This window comes from Cygnus olor, chromosome 3, assembly GCF_009769625.2.
Source record: "Cygnus olor isolate bCygOlo1 chromosome 3, bCygOlo1.pri.v2, whole genome shotgun sequence".
Classification (NCBI taxonomy): domain Eukaryota; kingdom Metazoa; phylum Chordata; class Aves; order Anseriformes; family Anatidae; genus Cygnus; species Cygnus olor.
In genome coordinates this window covers 80,770,700-80,794,139 of record NC_049171.1, presented here as the reverse complement: position 1 = coordinate 80,794,139, position 23,440 = coordinate 80,770,700, and the positions used below count along the sequence as shown (strand labels likewise).

General features: G+C 37.5%; 1 protein-coding gene across 1 annotated transcript in view; it reads left to right on the top strand.

Moving 5' to 3' along the window:
* HEATR1 (HEAT repeat containing 1) overlaps positions 1-23,143 on the top strand; it is a 38,915-nt gene extending 15,772 nt beyond the window's left edge. The window contains exons 19-45 of the mRNA XM_040552708.1: positions 195-343; positions 2,031-2,223; positions 2,726-2,898; positions 3,724-3,891; positions 4,762-5,004; positions 5,729-5,860; positions 6,454-6,560; positions 7,616-7,759; positions 8,438-8,556; positions 8,848-8,969; positions 10,316-10,444; positions 11,383-11,613; positions 13,516-13,642; positions 14,510-14,676; positions 15,241-15,287; positions 15,802-15,925; positions 16,861-17,001; positions 17,219-17,508; positions 18,179-18,329; positions 18,632-18,790; positions 19,562-19,696; positions 19,912-20,016; positions 20,110-20,278; positions 21,005-21,159; positions 21,515-21,673; positions 22,402-22,510; positions 22,917-23,143. Of these exons, the coding sequence (XP_040408642.1) occupies positions 195-343; positions 2,031-2,223; positions 2,726-2,898; positions 3,724-3,891; positions 4,762-5,004; positions 5,729-5,860; positions 6,454-6,560; positions 7,616-7,759; positions 8,438-8,556; positions 8,848-8,969; positions 10,316-10,444; positions 11,383-11,613; positions 13,516-13,642; positions 14,510-14,676; positions 15,241-15,287; positions 15,802-15,925; positions 16,861-17,001; positions 17,219-17,508; positions 18,179-18,329; positions 18,632-18,790; positions 19,562-19,696; positions 19,912-20,016; positions 20,110-20,278; positions 21,005-21,159; positions 21,515-21,673; positions 22,402-22,510; positions 22,917-23,005 (4,037 nt within the window). The 3' untranslated portion in view covers positions 23,006-23,143. The remainder of the gene's footprint in view (positions 1-194; positions 344-2,030; positions 2,224-2,725; positions 2,899-3,723; positions 3,892-4,761; positions 5,005-5,728; positions 5,861-6,453; positions 6,561-7,615; positions 7,760-8,437; positions 8,557-8,847; positions 8,970-10,315; positions 10,445-11,382; positions 11,614-13,515; positions 13,643-14,509; positions 14,677-15,240; positions 15,288-15,801; positions 15,926-16,860; positions 17,002-17,218; positions 17,509-18,178; positions 18,330-18,631; positions 18,791-19,561; positions 19,697-19,911; positions 20,017-20,109; positions 20,279-21,004; positions 21,160-21,514; positions 21,674-22,401; positions 22,511-22,916) is intronic.
* The last annotated feature ends 297 nt before the right edge of the window (positions 23,144-23,440 follow it).

The following is a 23,440-nucleotide window of genomic DNA, read 5'->3' as shown; positions in this document are numbered from 1 at the left end:
TGGAAAAAAGCAAACCTTTCTTTCCCAGTCTTCTTCCACTGTTGATATTGTGTGGAGATCTGTAAAGACGTCTTATGAACATGAAATCAGCAAAATGTATTGTCTTACTTTAAATAAAGGTGTTTATTTTCAATTTGTCCCTGAAGTTTTTCATACGTATCCACCATGACTGATTTATAACTTTTATTTTTTAGAAGGAACTTGGTGGAATCCTGAATCTTTGAATCAAGATAGCCAAAACTATCTGCACCTCCTTTTGGGGCTATTTGACCTTCTTGTTTGTGGAGCTAGTGAGGGAGGCAATGTTGTTCAGTACAGAGCATTGATGAATCTCTTACTTAAGGTATTATTTTCATACTTATTTTCTGAATTATTGTTCTGAGTTACTATTCATCAAATGTTACGCAGAAATACAAAATTTTAGAGAAAGGTGAGAAAAATGGAGTATTGATCCTGCAACACTGCTTGTGGCATGCTAGTGCTATGAGGAAACATGAGTCTAAGCTTCAACTGGTTAGTTGACCTTAACTGAATGTGGTAGGAAACTGAAGTAAAAATCAATAAATGTACCAGTTGAGGCAAAGGTGAATATGCAATGCTGATTTGCAGGACAAAGGTTCAAGAGCTAGAGCTTCTGGTACTACGTAAGAGCAGAGCAAACAGTTTCTCTGAAATTTGTTAGCTTTTAAAATAAAAAAAAACAAAGAACTTACAGAACACAGTGGATGTTTAGAAGAGAGATGAATGAAAAGATGGTAGGAGAGACTACAGAAAGTTTGTGGGATGGGGTTAGTGATGTCTTTAGTACTTACTGAAGGTAATAGCTGCAGTAATAATTTGCTTCTTTCACTTTTGAAGTACTGCTGATCTCTGATTTTGAGGGCGTTTAGTTTGAAAAAGATAAGAAAATTATTTTTGCTTGCTCCAGAATAGTTAATATAACTAGAAGCTAGATCTTGGTGGAATCCTAGAAAAGACAATAGGCTAGAGTGTATTAGAAGCTTGATCATTTGTTCCTGTAAGCTATATACGGTCTTCAGGATGCTGAGTGGGCACTCCTGTTTGATGAATAGAGATCTCTTACGATTCCAAAGAGCATTTTGCAGACAGAAAAAGTGCTATTGCCAGACCATGTAGTAAACAAGTGATTGTTAATTGATTTGGAAGACTATTAGGAGACAACGTAACTGCTTCAAAATCAGAAATTCTCCTCGTTAAACTTTAGACAGGAGCAAAGCTGAGATAATTGGATGTAGATTTGTGAAAAACTGAATTGAATCATGTGGAGCAGCTACCTGTTGAAGAGGTGGGGGGATGGAGACAGGAGTGGGAGATGCTCTGACCTGTATCTGAGATGGTCTGTGATATGTGTATGATTCAGGGTTTGTTTATTTTGGTTCGTGCTCTATTATTGTAATGTCTATACATCAAATCCAGGACAAATGCTAAAAGTAACATTTAGTGTGAATATTCAACACAGAAAGCTGTGCCACACAGAGAAGTTAAATGCCCAGTCCTAAGACAGTAGCTGATTAGAATTCTGAAAAATCTTTCAGTTTATACAACTGATGAAAAAGCCAGGCATTACTTCCTTGGAACACTTCTAAAATAAATATTACTGCCACTCCAAAGAGAAGATGAAAGTTATTAATTTTGCTCTATTTTGCATATAACCATTTTCATGCTCAGTTAACACATTATAAAAATGTTCATATGGATGTGGATTTGGTCTGCAATGATAAGGAAACATGTACTTTATTTATGTACCTATAGACTACATGTTGTCTGTTAAACTAAATAAGCAGTTTGTCAAGAAACACATGGACTTTTTTTACATATGCAAGTATTGTCATCAGAATAAGCTTGGGAATGTTTTCTTCCCAAAAGAACAGTGTTTCTGACTCCTTAGTTTTTTCCTGTGTGCTCCTTTGGTTTGGGTGGTTTATCTGATGTTGTGAGTATTAGTTTGCCAAATCAAGGCTGTCCTGACCAACTGTACTTTTTTTTCTTCTCTTTTATTTACATGTAAGGTACATGTAAAAGATTCAGAAGTTCTCTTCAAATTCCTTTCGATTTTATGGACTTACAGCTTTAACCTTTCAAATCATCTGAATTATGAAGTCAATGCAATGCTGCAGACTCGAGCTTTATATATTGGCTATGCAGTGCTTATATCTCAGACATACCAAAAGAAGAAACAGCTACTATCACCATCGTCTCCAGGTAAAATATAATCTACCCATCTCTCAACTTGAGGCTTAATGACAGTATGTTTTAATTTCATGTCATTTTTCTATATTTCATACCATGGAGGGGTGTCTCTAATCATTTATGTTCAGCCGCAATACGCTGAGATAGCTGTCTTTCTTGCTGAGTCACTGCTGCAGTTGGTAGCCCAATTTTGAAAGTAGTTGAAACAGCTTTTATTGTTGTTGTTTTTTTTTAATCTTAAAGGCCTTAAAAAACAAGGTCCTATGCTGAATAAGTCAGTTATAGCACCTTACTTTCTGTGCAGTATAAGCATGTGGAAGGACCATGGTGAAGAAATTCAGAACCATCAATCTGTGAGGTTTATGTTGTCTTTGTGTAGTCTAGATGTTTATAGTGAAAAGAGATGACTTTTAAATTCTAAATTAATGTTGATGCCTCCTCAGAGACAGATACAGTAAAATTCTGACCATGGAATTCTGTTGTCTTTTCCTCCTTTCCTTCACTCTTTATACAGTGGTGATATCTCTGCTCATTAATTTGGGTAGTCCTGTGAGCGAAGTTCGAAGGGCTGCTCTCAATTGCTTCCATTCCTTAAGCAGGGTGAAGGAGTCTTTATTTCACCCTATTTTTCAGCATCTGGGGCAAAAGACAGAGGAGATCATATCTGACCCTACATACATCACACAGGTATTTGTGCTGTTAAATTGTGCTTTGGCACAAGTTTTGTCGGCTGCTGTGAGCTGTGATATAACATAATTGGGTTAGGGAGTACTTAAACAAACTGGACATACTTATGTCCATGGGGCCAAACGGGTTGACCCACAGTGCTGAGGGAGCGTGCTCATGGCACTGCAAGGCCATTCTTAATTATCGTAAGAAATAAAAAAAAAAAAAGTCACGGCAATTAGATGTTCCTCAAAACTGAAAGCAAGCAAACATCACTCCTATCTTCAGGAAATGTGAGAATGAAAAGACAGAGAACTGCAGGATGGTCAGCCTCACATCGATCCCTGGGAAGGTGATGGGGAGCAGTCGGCATTGATTTATGAAGGGGGAAGTCGTGTTTGACCAACCTGATAGCCTTTTATGATAAAGAGAAGAGCTTAGTAGATAAAGGGAAAACAGCGGATGTTTACTTTGAATTTAGAAAGGCTTTTGACACTGTCTCACACAACATTCTCATAGCCAAGGGAGGTGCACTGAAAACTGGCTGACCAGCCAGCACAGAGTGTTGTGATCTGTGGCACAATTTCCCCTGGGAGGCAGGTCCCTAGCAGGATTCCCCAGGTGTCAATACTGGGGCCAGTACTGTTCAGTTCCGTCATTAATGATCTGGATGGTGGAAAAGAGTGCACCCACAGCAAATTTGAGATACTAACTCATGGTTTATTTGCAGGTGAACAATTCAGTTTATATCTGGATTGCATTATTATAAAAGCATTGAATAAATGTTGTTTTAAGGCACTTTTACTGCAGGGAAAGAAATTTATTTTCACTTTGTTACTGAACTAGATCATGGCAACCCTATTTGAGGAGCTCCAGACACAACCAAAACAGAAATCCCAGAAGAAAAAATTGTCAGAAGCTTTGGAAAGCATACTCGATTGTGTACAAAACCCTGTTTGCCCATCATATGTCGCAAGAAGCTTAATGAAAATTCTTCACGAAGTCCATGGTGAGGTGAGTCTAGCCTTTATAGTTTCACACTTGTTCTGTCAGTATTGCATTTAACTGAAAAGCAGAAATCACATCATTTAATAGTAATGCTGTTAAGCAACTTCATAATTTATAGATTGTTAGGCATTAAGTTGACACCTTCAATAGTATGCAGTTACGCTGCAAAATATGATTTAATGAAACAAAATATTGTCATACTCCATCCAGGAATGTGTGGGATGCAGACTATTGTGCTGGAGTTGTTAAGGAACCTCTCTTGAAGTTACTGAAAAGTTTCAGAAGAAAGTTCTTGCAGAAGAAATTGATTATCTTGGCTAGGTATCTGTGAATAGAGTTTTCTGTACGGAATTGTAACATAATAGGAAGTACTATTCATTTAATTAGTTTTATGTGTACATATTAACGTCATTTTATCCTAGTTTATTCAGAATTCCTATTCTCTAAGTGTTGGAAAATATGTGAGTTTACTGTTCAAAAAATGAATGAAGTTATGAGTTTTTGTGTTCTGTTCAGTTGTATGTTTCTTGAAAGGATTGTACATTGCATAGAGGATGAGTGTTCTTGCCCCACACTCAGGTTTTGTAGGAGACAGTAGTCATAAATCGTTTAAAAAAAAAAAGCCTTCTGTACTTTAAAAACATGAAATACTACCTACCCATCAAAGGAGCAATAGAGTTGATGAGGAGGTACTTGTGGTAACGTGACAATAAATATTGTATTTTTCCTCTTTAATAGCTGTTGCGTAAAGTACAGTAGGAAATGTGGTACTAGAGAGGGAACAGATGTTGCAGTAAAATGAAGCTGCACTATTGGAAGCTTGTTAAAAACAAGAATGAGTAAAAAGCAAACTGTTCTTACAATTTTCCTCTGCAGATGATTCTTTCTCACCTCTTGCCTGCACTAGACCGGTTGCTTGAGAAGGTCTCGAAGGAACCTGAGACAATGTTAAAAGATGAAGCAGTTTTCCTGCATCTCATACTTGGGAAGTTTAATGAACATTCAGCAACCCTCTTGTGCAAGAATCAGCAGAGTCTGGATTTATTTATCAGAAGTCTACATGCTGCCAAGAAAATCTATGAAGAAATTCCACCTTTCCAAATTACAGCACTTGGACAGGTATGGCTTTCAGAAAGATTTTTAATTTGCTTTTGTGCTTACAGCAAATAGCAGTGTTTAGAATTGTATTTGCAAGGAGTCCGTAGTTTTTGCCCTTTCTTTCATTACAAGTTTTCAAGGTCTCCACAGAATCTATGAAACAGCTGAACAGGCTGCAAAGCTCTCTTAAACTTCTTAAACTTCCTGGAAGAAGTTGCTGCTTGCTTCATATCATTGTATTTGCATGGAGGTGAATACCTGTATGATTGCCAGCAGATACTGCCGTTCCACTGTTTTTTTTTTGGTTTGTTTGTTTGTTTTGTTTGTTTTTTGGAAGTTGTTCAGGATCTTTGCTTTTCTTCTGAGGAGAAGATGTTAAGAAAATACAGTCGGTGAGAAATAATCTAATTTGAAGGAGGCTACAAATTCAGGCTAATAGTCCAATACTTTAAAAAAAAAAAAAAAAAGTCTAGCAACAGGAGGTATGCTCTCACAAAGGCATTTAGAAAAATTTTAGGAACCAATATGTCTGATGGATATTTCAGAAGTATGTGCTTTGTATCTAGGGATTTTTAGATGTATGCAAATAGCTAGTTAGTCTGTACGTTTTTATTATGTATGTTCATACACGTTTGTATGTTTGTCTGGGTGTATAATACATAACCTAACATACCCAAGTTTCATTTCTTGTGATTTTGTTACCTTCTTACAGTAAACCTCTGTCCTTTCTTTTTCCCCTTTGTAGATTACTAAACCATTCTTTGCAGCTGTGTCAGATGGGATGGTGCAACAGAAGCTATTAAAAGTATTGTTTGACTTACTGCTAAACTGTAAGAACCCACTTTGTGCCCAGACAATTAGCAGTGTGTTTAAAGGGGTAAGTGGCAAACTCCAGAACACAAAAATATGTTTAAATGTTTTGCAGTGGTACCATGCTGCTACATTGATTATTAATGTTCATTGTTTATATCACTTTACAGCATGTAAGGAATTAGAAACTATTTGTCATATAGTTGCCTTAGTGGCATAAAAAGTTAAATGGCTGCTTTTAGAAGGTGTTTCTGTAGAAGCCATGCATCAGTCATTTGTTATTCTGTTAACGAATTCAGTAAGTCACTTCTTTCTGCTGCAGTGATTTCATTTTTCTGGGTAAAAACTGCTTTTTTTGTGTGTTTTTTTTTTTTAACTGTTACTAGAAGACTTTTCCTGAAATACATTCGTTGTAGCTATCATATAGTAATTGATTATTTTACTTGCACTTGAAATCATTTCCTCATTTTATTTGCTGCAAGAACTACATTTAGTACAGGCATTCAGAAATTAAGGTGATAAGACTTAAATAGGTGGATTATATACCCATATGTGCATGAAAGGGATGTGTTAAAAAAAAAAAAAAACAGGAGGAGGGGTCATAGGTGTGTGGTGTGACACATTGTTTGTGTGTAATTGAAGTATTGCTTTTTGTTTCAGATTTCAGTGTGTGCGGAGCAGATTGTCACAGAACTGGAGCCACCTGAGAAAACCAGAAGTCTGACCACTGTTCAGCAAACTAGAAGGCAGAAAATGCAGCAACAGAAGTAAAATAACTAGAACTAGAAAAATGTTTTCCATACAGTTTGAAAACACCTTTCATTTAGTACATTTCATAATTGGTATTTGAAAGCATGACTATCTTTTTCATTTTCCCTGTGTGATAAAATAACTGTGAGCTATTTTCAGCAGCAGCAAACTAACCCATTTTGCTGTTTTAGAATAGATTAGTCCTAATTTAAAAAAAAAAAATCCTCTTACAGAACTTTTGATGTTGGCATTTGCTTTTGGTTTTGTAGGTATTAAACTTTATTGGTAAAAACGTTGTATGGACAGATTACTGTACACATGGCTAACCTAATGATGTGCTTCGAAGTGTTACTGTTAGTCGGCTGAAAGACCATTTTCTTTTAGTTAAAATGGAAATACAAGTGATTTTTTTAAGTCTTCACCTTGTTTCTTCTCCCCATTCTCATAAGGAAGAAGCTGTTTTGTACACTGTACTTTTTTTTTTTTAATCATCAGCTGTTGGACACTGTTGAAACAGGATTTTGGGTTGGTTTTCTTGGCATGACCTAGAATAACTGTTCTTATGTTCTTGCTTTAGTTCACTGGACCTTTTTTAATGATCTTGACTCATTAGATTGATCCATCGGAGTTTATGTACATGTGTACGTAGACACGTGCCCATTGCCCTCATACTCAGTGGTCAGACAAATAATAGTTCAGAAGGTGCAAGTTTCCTGAATGACAAGCAGATCAGAATTTGGACAATTATTTAATAATAGTTGTTTATTTGTTTTTTTCCTCACAGAAGTCTGCTTCATCACGTAGACTTCTGTATACACAGAAGGTGTGCTATACTTGCTTATTTTTTCAAGTTCAGTCTGTTTTTAATTTAGTTGTTTAAAATGTTTTGCTGCTTCAGTCAAAAGTCCACATATTGCCACCTCTCCCAGGAGAAGCAGTAAAGGATATTATTTGAAAGAAATACTTTTTTTTTTCTTTTTTATTTATGTATCTGTTCCCTGAAACACTGTAATATTTATTGTAGTATTTTATTTGCAATTGTATATCCTGATCGCTTGTCTTACCTTTTTAGAAAGCCGCAAGATGCAGAATTGGCACCGGAAACGAGCCACTTCAGCTGGCAGAGGGTTATGCTTATTCTGGAATTACTGCAGCATAAGAAGAAACTTAAACGTCCACAGGCACTTGTGCCTGCACTTTTTAACTTGCTGAGCCGGTAATTTTGCCTCTATAAAACATGAGTCTATGAGCATGCTCTTCTGCAACAGACATTGTAAAGCATTAAAACGTGGGCTGCTTTCTCTCTCCTTTATTGCCAGGTTCAGTAGCTTGCATTTTTTTTACTTAAACTGCTTTTAGGTAAATCAGATAAAGGGAATAGGAGGTTTTTAAGAATTGTTTGTCTTATAAAACAATGTGATGGGCTTTTTAAGATGGTTATCTGATATCTAGCTTTTTATGTGAAGACTTTGTTTCTCAGGTTCTTGGGAGTGTTAGGAAGGATGATGCCTGTGCTAAAACTGGCACAAATGACAGGACTTATCTTTTGCAGAACTGTTATAAAATATTTTAAACTTTAAAATTCCTCCCAAAACATTGTGGAACTGCTTTCAACCAGTGGAACCTAAGAAAAGTATTGCTCTTCATGCCAGTCCTATATCCAGGCAGTTACTAAAGATTGTTTTGTGTGTTTTTTGTTGTTTTTTTTTTTTCTTATGCCTTTGTGTAGACTGGCAATCATATGTCAGGGAATCATCTGATACTCCTTACAGCACTTTGATAAATGTCTTTTATTAGGCAAGCTGCTGTGTTTGAAACCAACAAAGAAGAGAGACTTATAAAGGAAAGCACTTACATTCTTTTTCAATCTCTAAATTTCTTCCTGAATGTATAGGTGTCTGGAACCTCAGGCATCAGAAGAAGAAAATATGGAATATACAAAGCAGTTGATCCTCAGCTGCCTGCTAAACATCTGTCAGAAATTGTCTTCAGATGGTAGCAAAGTACCAGCAGGTAAAAATTGCAGACTTATTTCTTGATACTCTCACCAGTACATCATTAAAGCAACAGTCTCTAGCTTTTTTCTTTTTTGAGCCTACGTTGTGTTGTAGAGAGATAGGTTCCCCCATAGTGTATACAAGCTCGTCCTACTAATTGTGGGATTTTGTTGTTGTTTATTTTTTTTTATGTTAGATCCTTTAGGTATGGTCTGCAAATTGAAGCCATTGTTTGAGTGTACTCAAGTTTATTCCTACATAGTGTACCATTAGGGTGTATATTAATTAATCTTTTTTTTGCTTGCAGATGTCCTTGATAAAGAAAAATTTAATGTGGAACTGATAGTTCAGTGCATCAGGGTATCTAAAATGCCCCAAACACATCATCATGCACTGCTTCTCCTTGGTGCTGTTGCTGGCATGTTTCCTGTAAGTAGTGCCTGAAGATACAGAGCTTTTCTATTGGAAGAACTTTTCTAAAAGGAGCAAGAGGCAAAATTTACAAGTTCTCTACTGTTTTAGGGTCTTCTACTTCGTTTTAAAACAAACCTCTGTATTGGTAGTTTGGTCATGCATCATTTATGATTTGCAATGAAGAGGGTTAGAAATGACAAGAGCTTTCTAACAGCAGCTCTGCCTCACCTTTACATTCTCAAAGTTCTGGTACATTGTTTCTTCTTTCTCCTCCTTTTTTATGGAGGAGAGAGCATCCAACCCAATAATACATGTATTCTTACAAGTTTGTATCTTGTACAATGAGAAATGTAGTTGATGATACAGCCAGGTTTGGTCTAATTTTAATTGACCATAAGCAGGTCTTCTATGGATTGAAATTTGACAGTACTCTTTGAAGTAGAATTCTTCTGCTCTGGAACTGTAAAAGCAGCAAAATGTACACAAATATTTCAAACTCAGTTTGCATCTTTATCTTTACCTGAGTGCTTTCTCCATACATTTGGAATGCTACTTTTTACCCCAGAGTCAAAAGAGATGTTCTTGACAATCAAACTTTTGGAGGATTTGAGTTTGGCTTTTTTTCTTTTGGGGATTATTTTTCTTTGTTACCATCTTACTACTATCACCTACTATAGAGCTAAGCTTTTATTACACATTAATATTGACTGTGACAGGATTTTCAATTTCAGTATAAAGACAAATATTTGGTAAAAGTCTTGTCTTTCTCTTTAAATCTATAACGCTGCTTTAGCTCACTAAACCTAAATGACAAACATAGCCATATCTGGGACAAAATCTAGGAATCTAATTCTTGAGCTAAGTGACACCACTAATTCAGCACTCTCAAAGAAATATTGTGATTACAATCTAGCCAAAAAAGGCCAAAATGTTAATATCAGCACTGCTGCTTTCTATTGTATCGCTGTATATGTTTTAGAAATATAGAGGGGGACTGTGTAAGAGCTGGAAATCTCACGAAGGCTGATTTTGCTTGTCATACTACTGTAGCACTGGGTTGAAGAGTTCAGAGCATATGATGAAACTCAACTGTCAATTTCCACTCTTCAATTATTTGCTTGGAAGTTAATCTCATTCTCTAAATAGTATTTAGAACTGTAACAATCACATATTAAGTAGTCTTAAGGGACACTATATGTTTAAAATTAGTTTAGTGGCGATTTTGGGAACATAGCAATGATTCTCATTTTCTTATATAGGAATCTAGTGTTGTTTGTGGCAATGAGGGATGCCTTAAAGTACAATGTACTGAGCAGCTCAGTTTAAAAAACAAACTAATTTCATCTGTCTTTTCATTCCAGGATAAAGTTCTCCATAACATTATGCCTATTTTTACATTCATGGGAGCAAACGTCTTGCGTCTGGATGATACTTACACATTTCAAGTAATAAATAAGACAGTGCAGATGGTTATTCCTGCTCTTATACAGGTAAATTTGTCTATACAATGGAAAGGAGTAGGAAAAATGTAAACAGTAAGTTTATTAATTAAGTAGAATAAATGGTTTGGAATATTGGTAATAGAATATGTTTGTATCCAATTCTAGGATTACTTTTAAGTAGCTAGATAATGAATTATATGTAATAAATATGTTAACAAACTATTAATCCAATCAACTGAGTTCATCAAAACTGCTGCTTTTTTTAATCGTACAAGCAACTGCACTTCATAAAAGGTTTAGGAAAATAGTACCACAGTTGTACCTAAAGAGGATCTAAAACTTACTTTGTGTTCTAGTTTTTCACCGTAGAAACAGCAGGCAAGTTCAATACAAGAGCTGCTAGAAATGAGAAAAAGGTTGTAATAGTCACATAGTAATGTGTCATGGTTAATAATACATCTTGAACACGACAGTAGGAGAACTAGTCTGAATTAAGTGGAAAGGTAAAATATTTGGCAAAGGCTGTTTTTTTTGCGCAGGTGATATTTGTGTGCGTATTCTTGTTTGTTTGTCCAGACATCTTCGATAGACAAATGGTTATAAACAAGCAAAAAGAAATCTTTTTTTCTTCAGTCAGATTTCACTTGTACCTAGTAAATCATAAAGTCATTCATAGATTTAAACATGAAAAATGACACAGAAGTTTCTTATGTAAAAGTAAATTAGTAAAAAACAATAAAATTTCCACTGCTAACAAGTTAGCTTGGAAGGGCTTGGAGGTTTTGGGGATTTGGTGTGGTTTTTTGTTTGTTTGTTTTAAGTCTTTCATTGCAGCCATTGCAAATTACTATAACAAAATTTCTTTCAGTTTATACTTTTGGCAATACAGGTATGAGCCACACAGTGCTTTCTCTCACCTGCTGGATTTACAAGAAAGAACTTGTTTGTGATAATCTGTTTGAACTGCTGTACCTGTATTTAAATAGGCTGAAGACAGTGATTTGTCAGAGTCCTCGGGAAGTGTGGAAGAGGTGGTGATAAAAATCATTCGTGTGTTTGTGGATGCCTTGCCCCATGTGCCAGAGCACCGCCGCCTGCCCATCCTGACCCAGCTGATCACTACAGTGGGAGGAGACAGGTTCCTCTGGGTTCTCCTGGTGCTGCTGTTTGAGCAGTACGTCACCAAAACTGTGACTGCGACATCAAGCACAGACAAGGTTAGACTAGTGCGGTTGACCTTTTCCTCAAAGACTGATCTCCTCCTTTCTGTTCATAGTCATGCCTTTAAGAAGGTGCAAGATGAGGCCTTACGTTATGCTATAAGAAGTAGTGAGCTCTGAGCTTGTGCTTTAGCAGAACCTGATGGTGATGTTGACTACATTTTGCGTGGCAGATATAAAATATTTTTGTCCTTGAGCCTGGACATATTGTCAGATCATATTGTACACCAGTACTTGATTTGAAAATCTGATAGATATTGTAGTACTTAAAAAAAACAAAAACAAAAAACCACTGTTGAAACAATTTTGGTCTTCCCACTATCGAGGTAAGAACTCTCTTATGTCAGAATTATGTAGAAGTTCTTGCTGCTTTAGTGTTGGCAGGCCCTAGCATTAGGTGAAAACATTGCTTATAGGTAAAACAAAAGGGATTACTAAAAACACAAGTGAGAAGATACGGTTTTCCTGCTGAACAGGCTGCCCAGGGAATTGGTTGAGTCACCATCCCCGGAGGTCTTCAAGGAATATGTAGATGTAGAACTTGGTAGCATGGTTTAGTGGTGGGCTTGTCACTACTAGGTTAAAGGTTGGACTAGATGATCTTTGACTCTGACTAGAGGTCTTTTCCAATCTGAATGATTCTATGTATGGAAAGATCCCCCCAAACTCTTCATAGATTACTATTCTGATTGATTAGAGGGCGTTTTTATATTAAATGTATGTGTTGTGGTTTAGCCCGGCTGGCAGTCAAACACCACACAGCCGTTCGCTCACCCTCCCCCCTCCCTCTCCGGGATGGGGGAGAGAAACGGGAAAGTGAAGCCTGTGAGTTGAGATAAAGACAGTTTATTAAGACAGGGAAAAGAATAACAACAATAATAATAATAATAATAGTATTAATAGTAATAATGTGTACGAAATAAGTGATGCACAACGCAATTGCTCACCACCCGTTGACCGATGCCCAGCCTATCCCCGAGCAGCCGGCCCCCCCCTCCACCCCGGCTAGCCACCCCTATATATTGTTCAGCGTGACGTCAGATGGTATGGAATACCCCTTTGGCCAGTTTGGGTCAGCTGTCCTGGGTCTGTCCCCTCCCAGCTCCTGCTGCATCCCTAGCCTGCTCGCTAGCAGGACAGAGAGAGGCTGAAAAGTCCTTGGCTTGGTGTAAGCACTGCTCTACAACAATTAAAACATCAGCATGTTATCAGCGCTCTTCTCATTCTAATCCAAAACATAGCACCCTGCCAGCTACTAGGAGGAAAATTAACTCTGTCCTAACTGAAACCAGGACAGTATGAAAGCTGCTAAAGATGTGGAGAAGAGCTAATTTTATGATATGGAAAAGTATTTTTAAGTACTCTGTTACTTCCATCTTATTTGACAAATTTTGTATGGGATACTACTCAGGTGTGTCAGTCCTGGCCATCCTGTAGGATATCTTGAGTTATTCTTAGAAAATAAATCTTTGCCTAGAAAAGATTAGGTTTTGAGTAGTTTAAATAAACAGGGGCTTGATCAAGAACAGTGGAAAAAGGTAACTTTTCTCTCTGCTTTAAGTGATTTTTCATCAGGGTATGAAATGGCTAGAGACACCCCTGATGAAATATGGATTATTTCACCATTAGTCATTAGCTGAGGTTTAGGACAAATAACCTATGCCACCAGGTGAGGTTATTCCTGATGTTGTTTAGTAGATGGAGTGAGATGGTATTTTCTCTCCCCACCCTCAGGAACTCTTAGATTCTCTCTGAGCCTTGCTGCTGTTACCCCGGTGCTAACCCTGGCAGTATGCAGCTCCCCATGGCATGTTCACAAATTGACTGAGGAGTTTGGGGTCTTTTTATCTTTTTTTAATTCTTGAAATAAACGTTTCTCTCCTTTTAAACTATAAACAGGATGCTGTGCTGGAAGCAGACACTGAATTTTGGATTTCCATCTGTTGCGAATTTAATATACATTCACAGTTCCAGAGCATGATGAAAATAATCCACTACTTGACAGAGCTGCCAGAGAACAAAGAAGGTAACTGCAAAACAAAACAGCAAAAGTACATGAACCTCCCTTTATTCCTCTCGGTAGGAACTAGGGGATACAGAATTGCCCTAATGATTTCTTCCCTCCCCCCCCCACTTTTTTTTTTTTTATAAAATGGTTAAGATATGTGATTACTTCTTTTTTGATGTACATTAATTATAGATTGGAGTGCTTAGAATCAAACAGCACTTCTCATTTAGAAGGTCCATTGAATCATTCAGTTGAAATAAATAGCTGTTACTCGTAGCAGATGAGATGACAAGGACTATCTGTTGGGGGAGTTGTTTGTGTTTTGTTTGTTTTTTGTTTTTTAAGGTTTCTTTTTTTTCTTCTACAATATAGTAAATAATATATTTTAATACTTCTCCAGTCTGTTATTTCAAAGAGCATTGAAGGGAGGGCATGGTTGGTCCTTTCTTTTTAAGAAAGGACTTGGTGGATTTGGTGTTTGAATAAGTTTTCTCAGCCAGGAAGGGCCTGGTAGTGACAGTGAAAGCAGTTTTTCCAAATATGTGACACACAGTGTCTGTGGTCCTTCCTCACAAGTCTTTCATGTTTGTAGCCAGTGTGCTATAGCTTTAGCTTCATGGAGATTCTTAACATAAAAACTGATCAGAAGCAAGGGCAGTGAAATGGCACTGCTGTTTTTGAGGCTATTGAAACAGAAAAATTATCTTTGTGGTATCTTTTTTTTTTTTTTTTTTTTTTTTTTTTTTGGAACTTTGACATTATTTTGGATACAGCAGAATGATTGTCCTCGATAGCCACTTGACTGTAATTAAACTTTTTCTGTAATCAGAAATCAAATGGCTTTTTTTCATGTCTGCAAATTTGTTTTGGGAATGTTTTCAACAGATGATCCTGGCCCAAAAAAATCAAGAACGTGCAAGACAAAGCTAAAAAATCAGGATGGGCAGCTTTTTAATGTGGAGTCTCACTCAGGCAAACAACTTCGACATTTCAAGTTCTTGTCAGTCTCCTTCATGTCACAACTTTTAACTTCTCAGAGTTTGGTGAAAAAGGTAATTACTCTTAAACTGATCAGATTAAGTAACTGTGCCATATGTAATAGATGAGGTTTAATTTGCTTTTTAGTATGATTTTATACTCAAAGAGGATGAAAGAATATGCCATCCAGTGTATCTTGCTGACACCTTTATTTACACAGCTTTGAAACCTCCCAGTAACGTTCATTATTTTATAATAGTGCCTTTCCAGATGGACTCAGTTTGTGCAATTGATGAATAGGTTAAAAAGAGAAATTCAGGCCCCAGTGAATTCCCACTGGCTTTATGGAGTCTGGGATTTCACTCAGTCTGTATAATCCAAGTTTGGAGTGAGACTCATACTATTAATTCCAAAAAAAAAAAAAAAACAAAATTTATGTTAAAAATCTGGCTGTGGATCTAGCTGGAAGTGGTTTCCAATATTTTGACTGAGCATCATCCATCAACATGAAAAGTTTGTTTGCTACTGTGACTGTATTGCCTAAGGGTCTCAGATTTTCTTCTAGAACAATGCTAAAGTGCAAATGTGGGGAACTGAAAATTTTCACAATTAGCATTTTCATTCTGTTTATAAACCAGATAGTTGAATGCGAAGAAACAGAAGAGCTACAGAAGTTGGAACAGAGGTATGCTTTATATCAGCTCCACTCCTATTTCTAGCCTTTACTGTAACCTGGGAATATTTTTTTGTAAGTGTAGTCCCATCAGAGTGTTTTTTTTTTTCCAAATGTTTTCCAAGGATACTTTTAATGTCCTCAGCAATGAGCAGTATTTATTATATGCAAGTTACTTTTTTTTTTTAATTTGACATGGAGTATTTATTGAAAGATTGCTCTGTCCAATATCTACGCTATTTCTGTATTTCTGATTGTGCTTATTTACATACTTGGTCGTAAATATTTTGCTGTTGATGATGAAATCTTTAAAATTATTCCAGATTTTTTAGCAAAATATATTGCTTCAATTGTGGGGAAATATATATATGTAAGTATATATACATACATATATAGTCTCTCTAGTAGGTGTTTCATTTTCCTTTGTTGTTGCTGTTTTGTTTGTGAAATGTTGGGCATTGTAGGAACCAAGCTGACTACTTTAGTGTCCTTGTTACATACTAAAAGATTCTTCCTTTCTGTCTAGGCTATTAGAAGATGTTCTTCACTATATAAACACTGTGGCATCCTCAGTGGAAGGAAACGCAGACAAGCCAACAGCCAAATTTTGGAGGGTTCTGCTTAGCAAGTCCTATGAAATGATGGATAAAGTATGTCTCATTGGCCCTCTTATTAGCAGTGGGACATTCCTGCTTTTATTTATTGATGCAATTAATAACCAATGTAGGATTTATATTTTTTTTCTGAATTAATCTTTACTGATTAATTATTTATTAATTTTATTAATTTTCTTTAATTAATTTAATTAATTAACTTTATTAATTAATCTTTACCTGCTGCCTCATTGTTTGAGTTCTTCTAGCACTTTCAACAACTACATCTAACAGCTTAGACAGAACAAGCAGAAAAAAAAATCTGGAATGCTTATTTCCTCTTGTTTGTGTTCTACTGGCTGGAAGCAGTCGTTTCAGTAACTATTTGGTGGAGAACAGTGGCTTTTGGCAGCGTTGTTCCATGTTAAATCATTTTATGAGTTCTCTAATGCTTATGGAGCTGCTATGTATTTTTATATGGAATTTAGATGGAGAAAAATCATTATGCTTTTCTTTCTAATCTTTTTCTGATCAGAAGTGTATTTGCAGAATTGGATTGACTGTCTAGTAACATCAGTGGTGCTGTGAATCATAAATCTTTTCAGTCTCTGTGTGAACAGCTTGTATTTCTTTTGCCTGTGAAGCACGTTCCAGTTTTCATGTTGTTTTTGCACAAGGCACCATTATAAGTATTTTAAGGGAAGGAAGGATAACTAACCAGTGTAGACATGAGAAAAAGGAAATTGCTGAGAAAATATTGAAACTAGTGGGTATTGGCTGGTTAGTAGCCAGTAAACATACATTAAGTACTGTAACTGGAACCTCCTTTTGGATTTTTTTGCCTGCCTCAGATACAACATGGCTGGCCCATCCTCTCTTCTTTGACCCTGAAACCCATGTGGAAAGCTGAGAAGAGTTTGCCTGTCTTGGAGGCTATGTCACAGCGCACAGGAAAGCATTTATCATATTGTTTTGTTTGTGCTCTCTTACAGGTCAATGCCTTATTGCCAACAGAAACCTTCATCCCTGTAATTAGGGGACTCATGACAAATCAGCTCCCATCTGTGAGACGTAAGGCAATGGACCTTTTGAACAATAAGGTACAGCAGCGCACGAAGTGGCAGAAGAGCCAGGTGAGGTGAAGTCATTAAACTCCATTCCTTTAGCAGAAATCAAAGAGAGAGAGTGATGTAGAAGTGGTTTGCTCTGTGTAGGAACATCAAGTATCAGTGTTGTCTGTCAGGCAGCTTTTGAGAGAGGTGGTGAGATGTAGGCTGCCTGCCCAGTTACCTTGCAGGGTCTGAGTTTCTAGTTGTGTTCTTCAAGCGTTTTGTTCTTTTGTCCTCCCAGATCCGGCAGCTCTTGGAGCTAGTTCCTGAGCTCATTGCAATTGTGCAGTGCAAAAGAAAGGAAGAGGAGGAGGAGCAAGCCATCAACAGGCAAACTGCTTTGTTCAGCCTCAAACTACTCTGCAAAGGTTTTGGCACAGAAAATCCCATGCCATTTGTACCCGTTTTGAAAACTGCCATTGATCTGATTTCTACAGAGAAGGAGGAAAAGAACGTGATGGGAAGTGCTTTCCTCTGCATAGCTGAGGTCACCTGTACACTGAAGGCCCAAACAATCCCTCAGCTTCCAAGGTATCGCTGGGTTCTTTTTAATAGAATCAGCGGCAGGAGAAATTAGTTATAATGAAAGGCATTACTGAAAGAAGGAATGCTGATGAAGGCTAAGTGGGCAGTCTGCCCACGTGCGTTTTGTATAGACAAGAATAAAGGTGTTCGTAGTGCTTGAAGTGCTATAGAACTAAGAAGCTAGTCGGCAAATTGCAGGAGACTTTTATAATTGGTACAGTTCTTTATGGAACTGTGTGCTGCCCTGAAGGGAGATGCAGTCCTTAGGGCTATAGAGAAGTCAGACTGTATTTTTTTCTTTTTACTGTAGAATAGACTGTAGTTAAAAACATGAGAACCAGTAGTGTTGGAAACACTGCATGTTACATTCTTTTATTCTACCTATTCAGGAAGAATTCATGCATCTAACCTGTTGCTTTTAAGACTGTTTTATCTAATTACAAATATAAATTTCTTACTGTTATTAAATCTTTCAACTAAATCTACTATTCTTCATTATCTCTGGAGAAAAATACAGCAGAAGAGCCCAGAATACAGAGTTTTCCCAATTAAACATGTAAAAATTGATGTGAAAACTGTCCCTGCGGGCTTAAAGGCTGGATTTTATGTGATTGGAAATGTTCCTCCAAATGATCAGTGGTTTCACCTTTCTGTGTTTTTGCTTGGTTATTCACAGGCTGATGCCAGCACTGTTGAAGACTTTAAAAAATAAGAAGGAGCTCATCTCCAATGAGATTTACTTGCTAAGTGCCGTGACTGCTCTCCTGAAGGTTGCAGAAACATTACCACACTTCCTCAGTCCTTATCTCATGGATTGTTTGCTGCAGGTGAGCCATCTGACTCCTGCAGATAGGACGGACTCCTGCAGAATCTGTCCAGTTCAACAGCTCCAGGAGGGCAATTCTGACCTTGTGCCACTGATGCAGGCATTTTTTTGGTGTTTGTCTTTTGAAGACAGGGAAGCTCTGTATACAGACATCCTCCTGTAACGTGTTCCAAGTGGTACATACACCAAAATTCCAGTCTGACATTTGTAACAGACAACTATGGTAAAATTTGTAAGATCAATTCTTGAGTTAGGCAACTAAAACAACTTAAATAACTTAACTTTTTCTGGATTTCCTGATAGGTTGTCCGCTTGGAGAGGATTGTGGTTGAATTTGGTCCTTCTTCCCAGATAAATGTACGCGTAACATCATTGAAAAGTATCCTAGCTACAAAACTTGCTCCCAGAATACTCCTTCCTGCAGTTACTAAGTGCTACAGTGAAGTGGCAAATAACCGAAAGGTGAGAATTTTTCCCTTTGTTTGCATTGTAACTAAAAATATGCTTTTTTTTTGTGGTGGGTTGACCCTGTCTGGCAGGTAAGCCCCCAACCAGTCACTTGCTCACCTTCCTGTTGTGGGATGGGGGGAAAAATTGGAAGTGAAAAGAAAAAAAAAAAAAAAAAAAAAGGGTTGACATAAAGGAGTTTTATTAGAGAAGGAAGAAAAAAAAAAAAAGGAGCAGTACAAAAGCAGTCACTTGCCCCTAGCAGACAGATGTCTGGTCAGTATCCAAGAAATAGCTGCCTTAGAGAAACTCTCCGCTCGTTTTATTGCTGAGCATGACGTTACATGGTACAAAATACCATTTTGGTCAGTTTGGGTCAACTGACCCAGCTGTGTCCCTCCCAACCTCTCGCCCACCTCCAGCCTATTACTGGGGCAGCAGAGTGAGAAACAGAGAACATCGTGACGCTGTACAATCACTGTTTAGCAATAGCTAAAACACCAGTGCATTATCAGCACTGTTTTGATCACAAATCTAAAACACAGCACCAAATGGACTGCTGTCCATTAACTCCATCCCAGCCACGACCAGTACAGTCTTCAGCTATCTCTATTTTCTTTTATACCGCAAAAGTGAGTCAGGAAAATGTAATGCGAGAAGTTATTTTCTTGTTAGTATCTTCATGAGTAAATGTGAGAAGTGCAAAATCAGATTCCCTTGCTAAGTTTCTCAGTTACTGTCAGTGTCACAGTTGTCTTTGTCTTGCTTTTGCTTTTGTTCTGGCAGAACTGCGTGGGTCCCCTGATGAACATTCTGAAGGAGCACATTGTCGTTATGGAGAAGGATCACCTTATCTCCCATCAGTCTGAGCTGACAGCATTTTTCATGACAGCCCTGGACTTCCGCACAGAGCATGCCCAGGTAGCTTGTTTAGGGGAACAAGCAGAGGCAGCTCAACTTCTCATGCTAATTCTATCAGTTATTTTTTTGCTGTCAAATATTCTGTTCTGAAATTGTTCAAGGGGGTAGAAAATACTATGGTCAGGTACTTAGCCTGAAACAGAGAGAATTAAAACTTGCTTGGAAGCTCAGATTCCTATATTTCAAACTTAGAATTACATTTTTAATTTTTCTAGGATGATTTGGAGGAAGTTGGTAAGACAGAGACATACATTATTGATTGTCTACTAAGTATGGTTATGAAACTTTCTGAGGCTTCCTTCAGACCCCTCTTCTTCAAGGTAAGGCATTTAATGATAATTCATTTTCATCAGCATCTTTGTATTCTCCAGTGCGCGCCCACAGAAACGAGCTAATTTGCGTTTCACTTTCAGCTCTTTGACTGGTCCAAAACAGAGAGTACCCTAAAAGATAGGCTCCTGACGTTCCATCGGTTAGCAGATTGCATTGCAGACAAGCTCAAGGGTCTCTTCACCCTGTTTGCTGGTCACTTAGTGAAGCCATTTGCTGAGACACTGAACCAACTCAACGTTTCAAAAACTGGTAAGTTTTAAGTTACTAGCTACAGAAAAGTATTGACAGGCTAATTACAACTGCTGAATGTTTCGTCTTACAGCAGTGTATTTCACAGCACATACCCCTCACTTCTCTCTTTATTCTTTCTCTCATAAATAAGTCGTCTTTCTTATTCCGATGGAACCAAGGGACACTTTTCATACATGGGCTCTGGACTGCCAGTACAAAGTTGAGACCACATGAAAATTTTCCATGTCAGTCCCTGTGAGTTCCGTGGGAATGAAATTACGTGTAAATAGGGTGACTTGCTTCTGGCAGTTGCCTGTCTTTTTTTTTTTTTTTCATTTGTTGACTTGCCTTACATGCCAACCTACTATTACCTGATGCATTCAGACTCCTCTGCTTTCTTGGCAAAAACACATTCTGCTTCTTTTATATGGGGAACTAATTCCTCATTGTATTTGTAGTGACCTGCACAAATTCTCCACAGCCACAGGTATAGCCGTGAACTTTCTGATAGCCTGTGAGTCTTCCCTTTTACCCCCAGCTGATTGTGAATTGCAGCAGCAGACCAGCTAGGGCATTAGCTAAAAGTCAGATAACATACGTTATCTACTTTATTACTCTGATGACTACATAATTGATGTGCAGTACATCCTTTAGCTGTATTCACAACTAACAGCATTTCTGGCTTGTAGAGAAGTTATTTCTCATTTTTGTACACTTTTTTTTCCCTCCTGTACTGATATACAGATGAAGCTTTCTTTGATTCTGAGAACAGCACCGAAAAGAGCTGTTTACTGTTGCAGTTTACTATGGACTGTCTGCATAAGCTCTTCCTGTATGACACCCAGAAGTTCCTGAGTAAGGAAAGAGCAGAAACCTTGATGATGCCGCTGGTTGATCAGGTACTGACAAACATAGAAAAGCAATTCATATCAAGTATTTTTTCCATATGAGGATTTCTTTTAAAACTATCAATCATCTCCCTTCACAAAAAGGGAGGAATTAATTCATTCTTTCAGCTACAGACAGTATTAACTGCTTCACTTAAAGCTTTAGTTTACTAATTCTTTTATCATTTTTCTGAACTTCTTCACTCCACAAGGTTCATGCACATTGCTCAACTCGTGCAGACCACTGCCTTCCCACTAACACTCTTTGACCCATCTCCTGAGTACCTGAAAGCCTATGCTAGAAGCAGCATTTTTGGCTGGGTTTATCTGATCCTGGATCTGTCTGACAAGCATTTTGTTTCCACAGCTAGAAAACATGCTTGGAGGAGATGAGAAGTTCCAGGAAAGAGTGACAGAACACCTGGTACCCTGCATAGCGCAGTTTTCAGTGGCCATGGCAGATGATTCTCTTTGGAAACCACTGAACTACCACATCCTGCTGAAAATGAGGCACGCCTCTTCTAAGGTTGGGAGCTACCAGAATTTGAACTGTTTTTCTCTGTTGCTTTAGAAAATGTTAAGTGCCCCCAAACCAGAAGTGGATTAGCCAACTCACTGTTAAAATACTAGCTTCTAAAGTTAGGCTACTAGAACACTGACGTTTTACTATTCTACCACCAAGTTCCCGAGATGCATGCAATGCTGCATCCTTCTGTTTTTTCCCTAAGCTGTTATTTTTCTGCAAGTAGATGTCTTCCATACTGTTGGTTTTATTTATTTATTTATTTTTTTAATCTTGGTAGCTGTTTGCGTAAGAGCTAACCTGTTTGTACCTAAAGAAAAGGGTGCTTTAGAAAGTGTAAGATAGTTACTTATCAACCTTCAGACCTGTTTAATGTATAGAGCTTTATCATGACCTATTTGACTGGTTACAAGTATTCAGGGGGAGTTTTTTGTTTTTCTAATTGTACTGGGTTAAGTCCTGCTGAAACAGTGGAACAGAGTGGCATTGGAAAGTGAAGTTAAAGACTGTTCTATCAGCTAACTGCTAGCAACATACCTGCTTCTTGCAACTAACTTTTTATTTTACTCTATCTTAATCCAGATGTTGAGACTTAAGTTACTTTAAAAATAGTTTCCTTCAGTAAGGAAAGCTAGTTTAAAAGCTGTGTGTTTTAGGAGATGGAAAGAAGTTTCGGACACTTAACTGTTTCCTTACAGAGACTGTTTTGTTTTTTTTTTTTTTTGTTTTAGGTCCGCTTTGCAGCTCTGCTTGCTTTGCTAGAAGTTGCAGAGAAACTGAAGGAGAACTACCTGGTCCTGCTACCAGAATCTATTCCATTCTTAGCGGAGCTTATGGAAGGTAATACTCTAAAATGGTCTTAGTGAAGGCAGACAAATGGCTTATGAGCTAAAAGAACAAAGGCCACAATTCAAAGATTCAGGCAAATATAATTGCTATAAATCATGAGAATTCATATATGGTAGCTTCAACTGTGCAGGATGGAAACTGAAATGGGTTGTATCCAAAACCCTCCTGATGTTCACCTAAATGACGGTAGCTTCTTCACTGTTCCATCCTGTGCGCATTTCCCAGGCTGCGTATTTTAGATCAGTGGTACAGTATAAATAACTTGCCTAAGTCCTGAGTTGATGACAAAATATTTTTGAACAATAATTTCATACCTGGCATTTGAAGACAGTTCCAGCCTTGAGGGTATCTTTGTAATAACTGTTCTATTTACTTCCTGCTTTATTTCTTTTTCTAGATGAATGTGAAGAAGTTGAACAGCAGTGTCAGAAAACAATTCAGCAACTGGAAGTTATTTTGGGAGAACCACTCCAAAGCTACTTCTAAGTTTATCCCCTTTATTTTCATATTTTGTCTGAATTGTTTTAACTACATAGATGCCATGTGTTACAGGCAAATTGTCATACTAATTTTTATCAGATCTAAGATCTTAATTTTTTTTTTTTAATAAAAATATTGTAAGAATCTGGCTTTTTCATTTCTGGATCAGCTGGAGACTGGGGCTCATTTTATGCCATTACGTGATGGCATAAACCTTTCCTTAACTTACTTTTCCCTGAACATTACAACTGAAGCAAGCTATACTCAAATTCTGATAGCTGAGCAAAGAGTGACAACATGCAAGACTGTCCACGAACCCTGCTGCATTGGGGTTCTGCAGTTCCTCAGTGTAGGGGCTGTGCTGCTACAACATAAACATGATACTTACTGGACCTGTGCACTGCAGTCCTGAGAATGCATTTTTCTGTTATTTTTACGGAA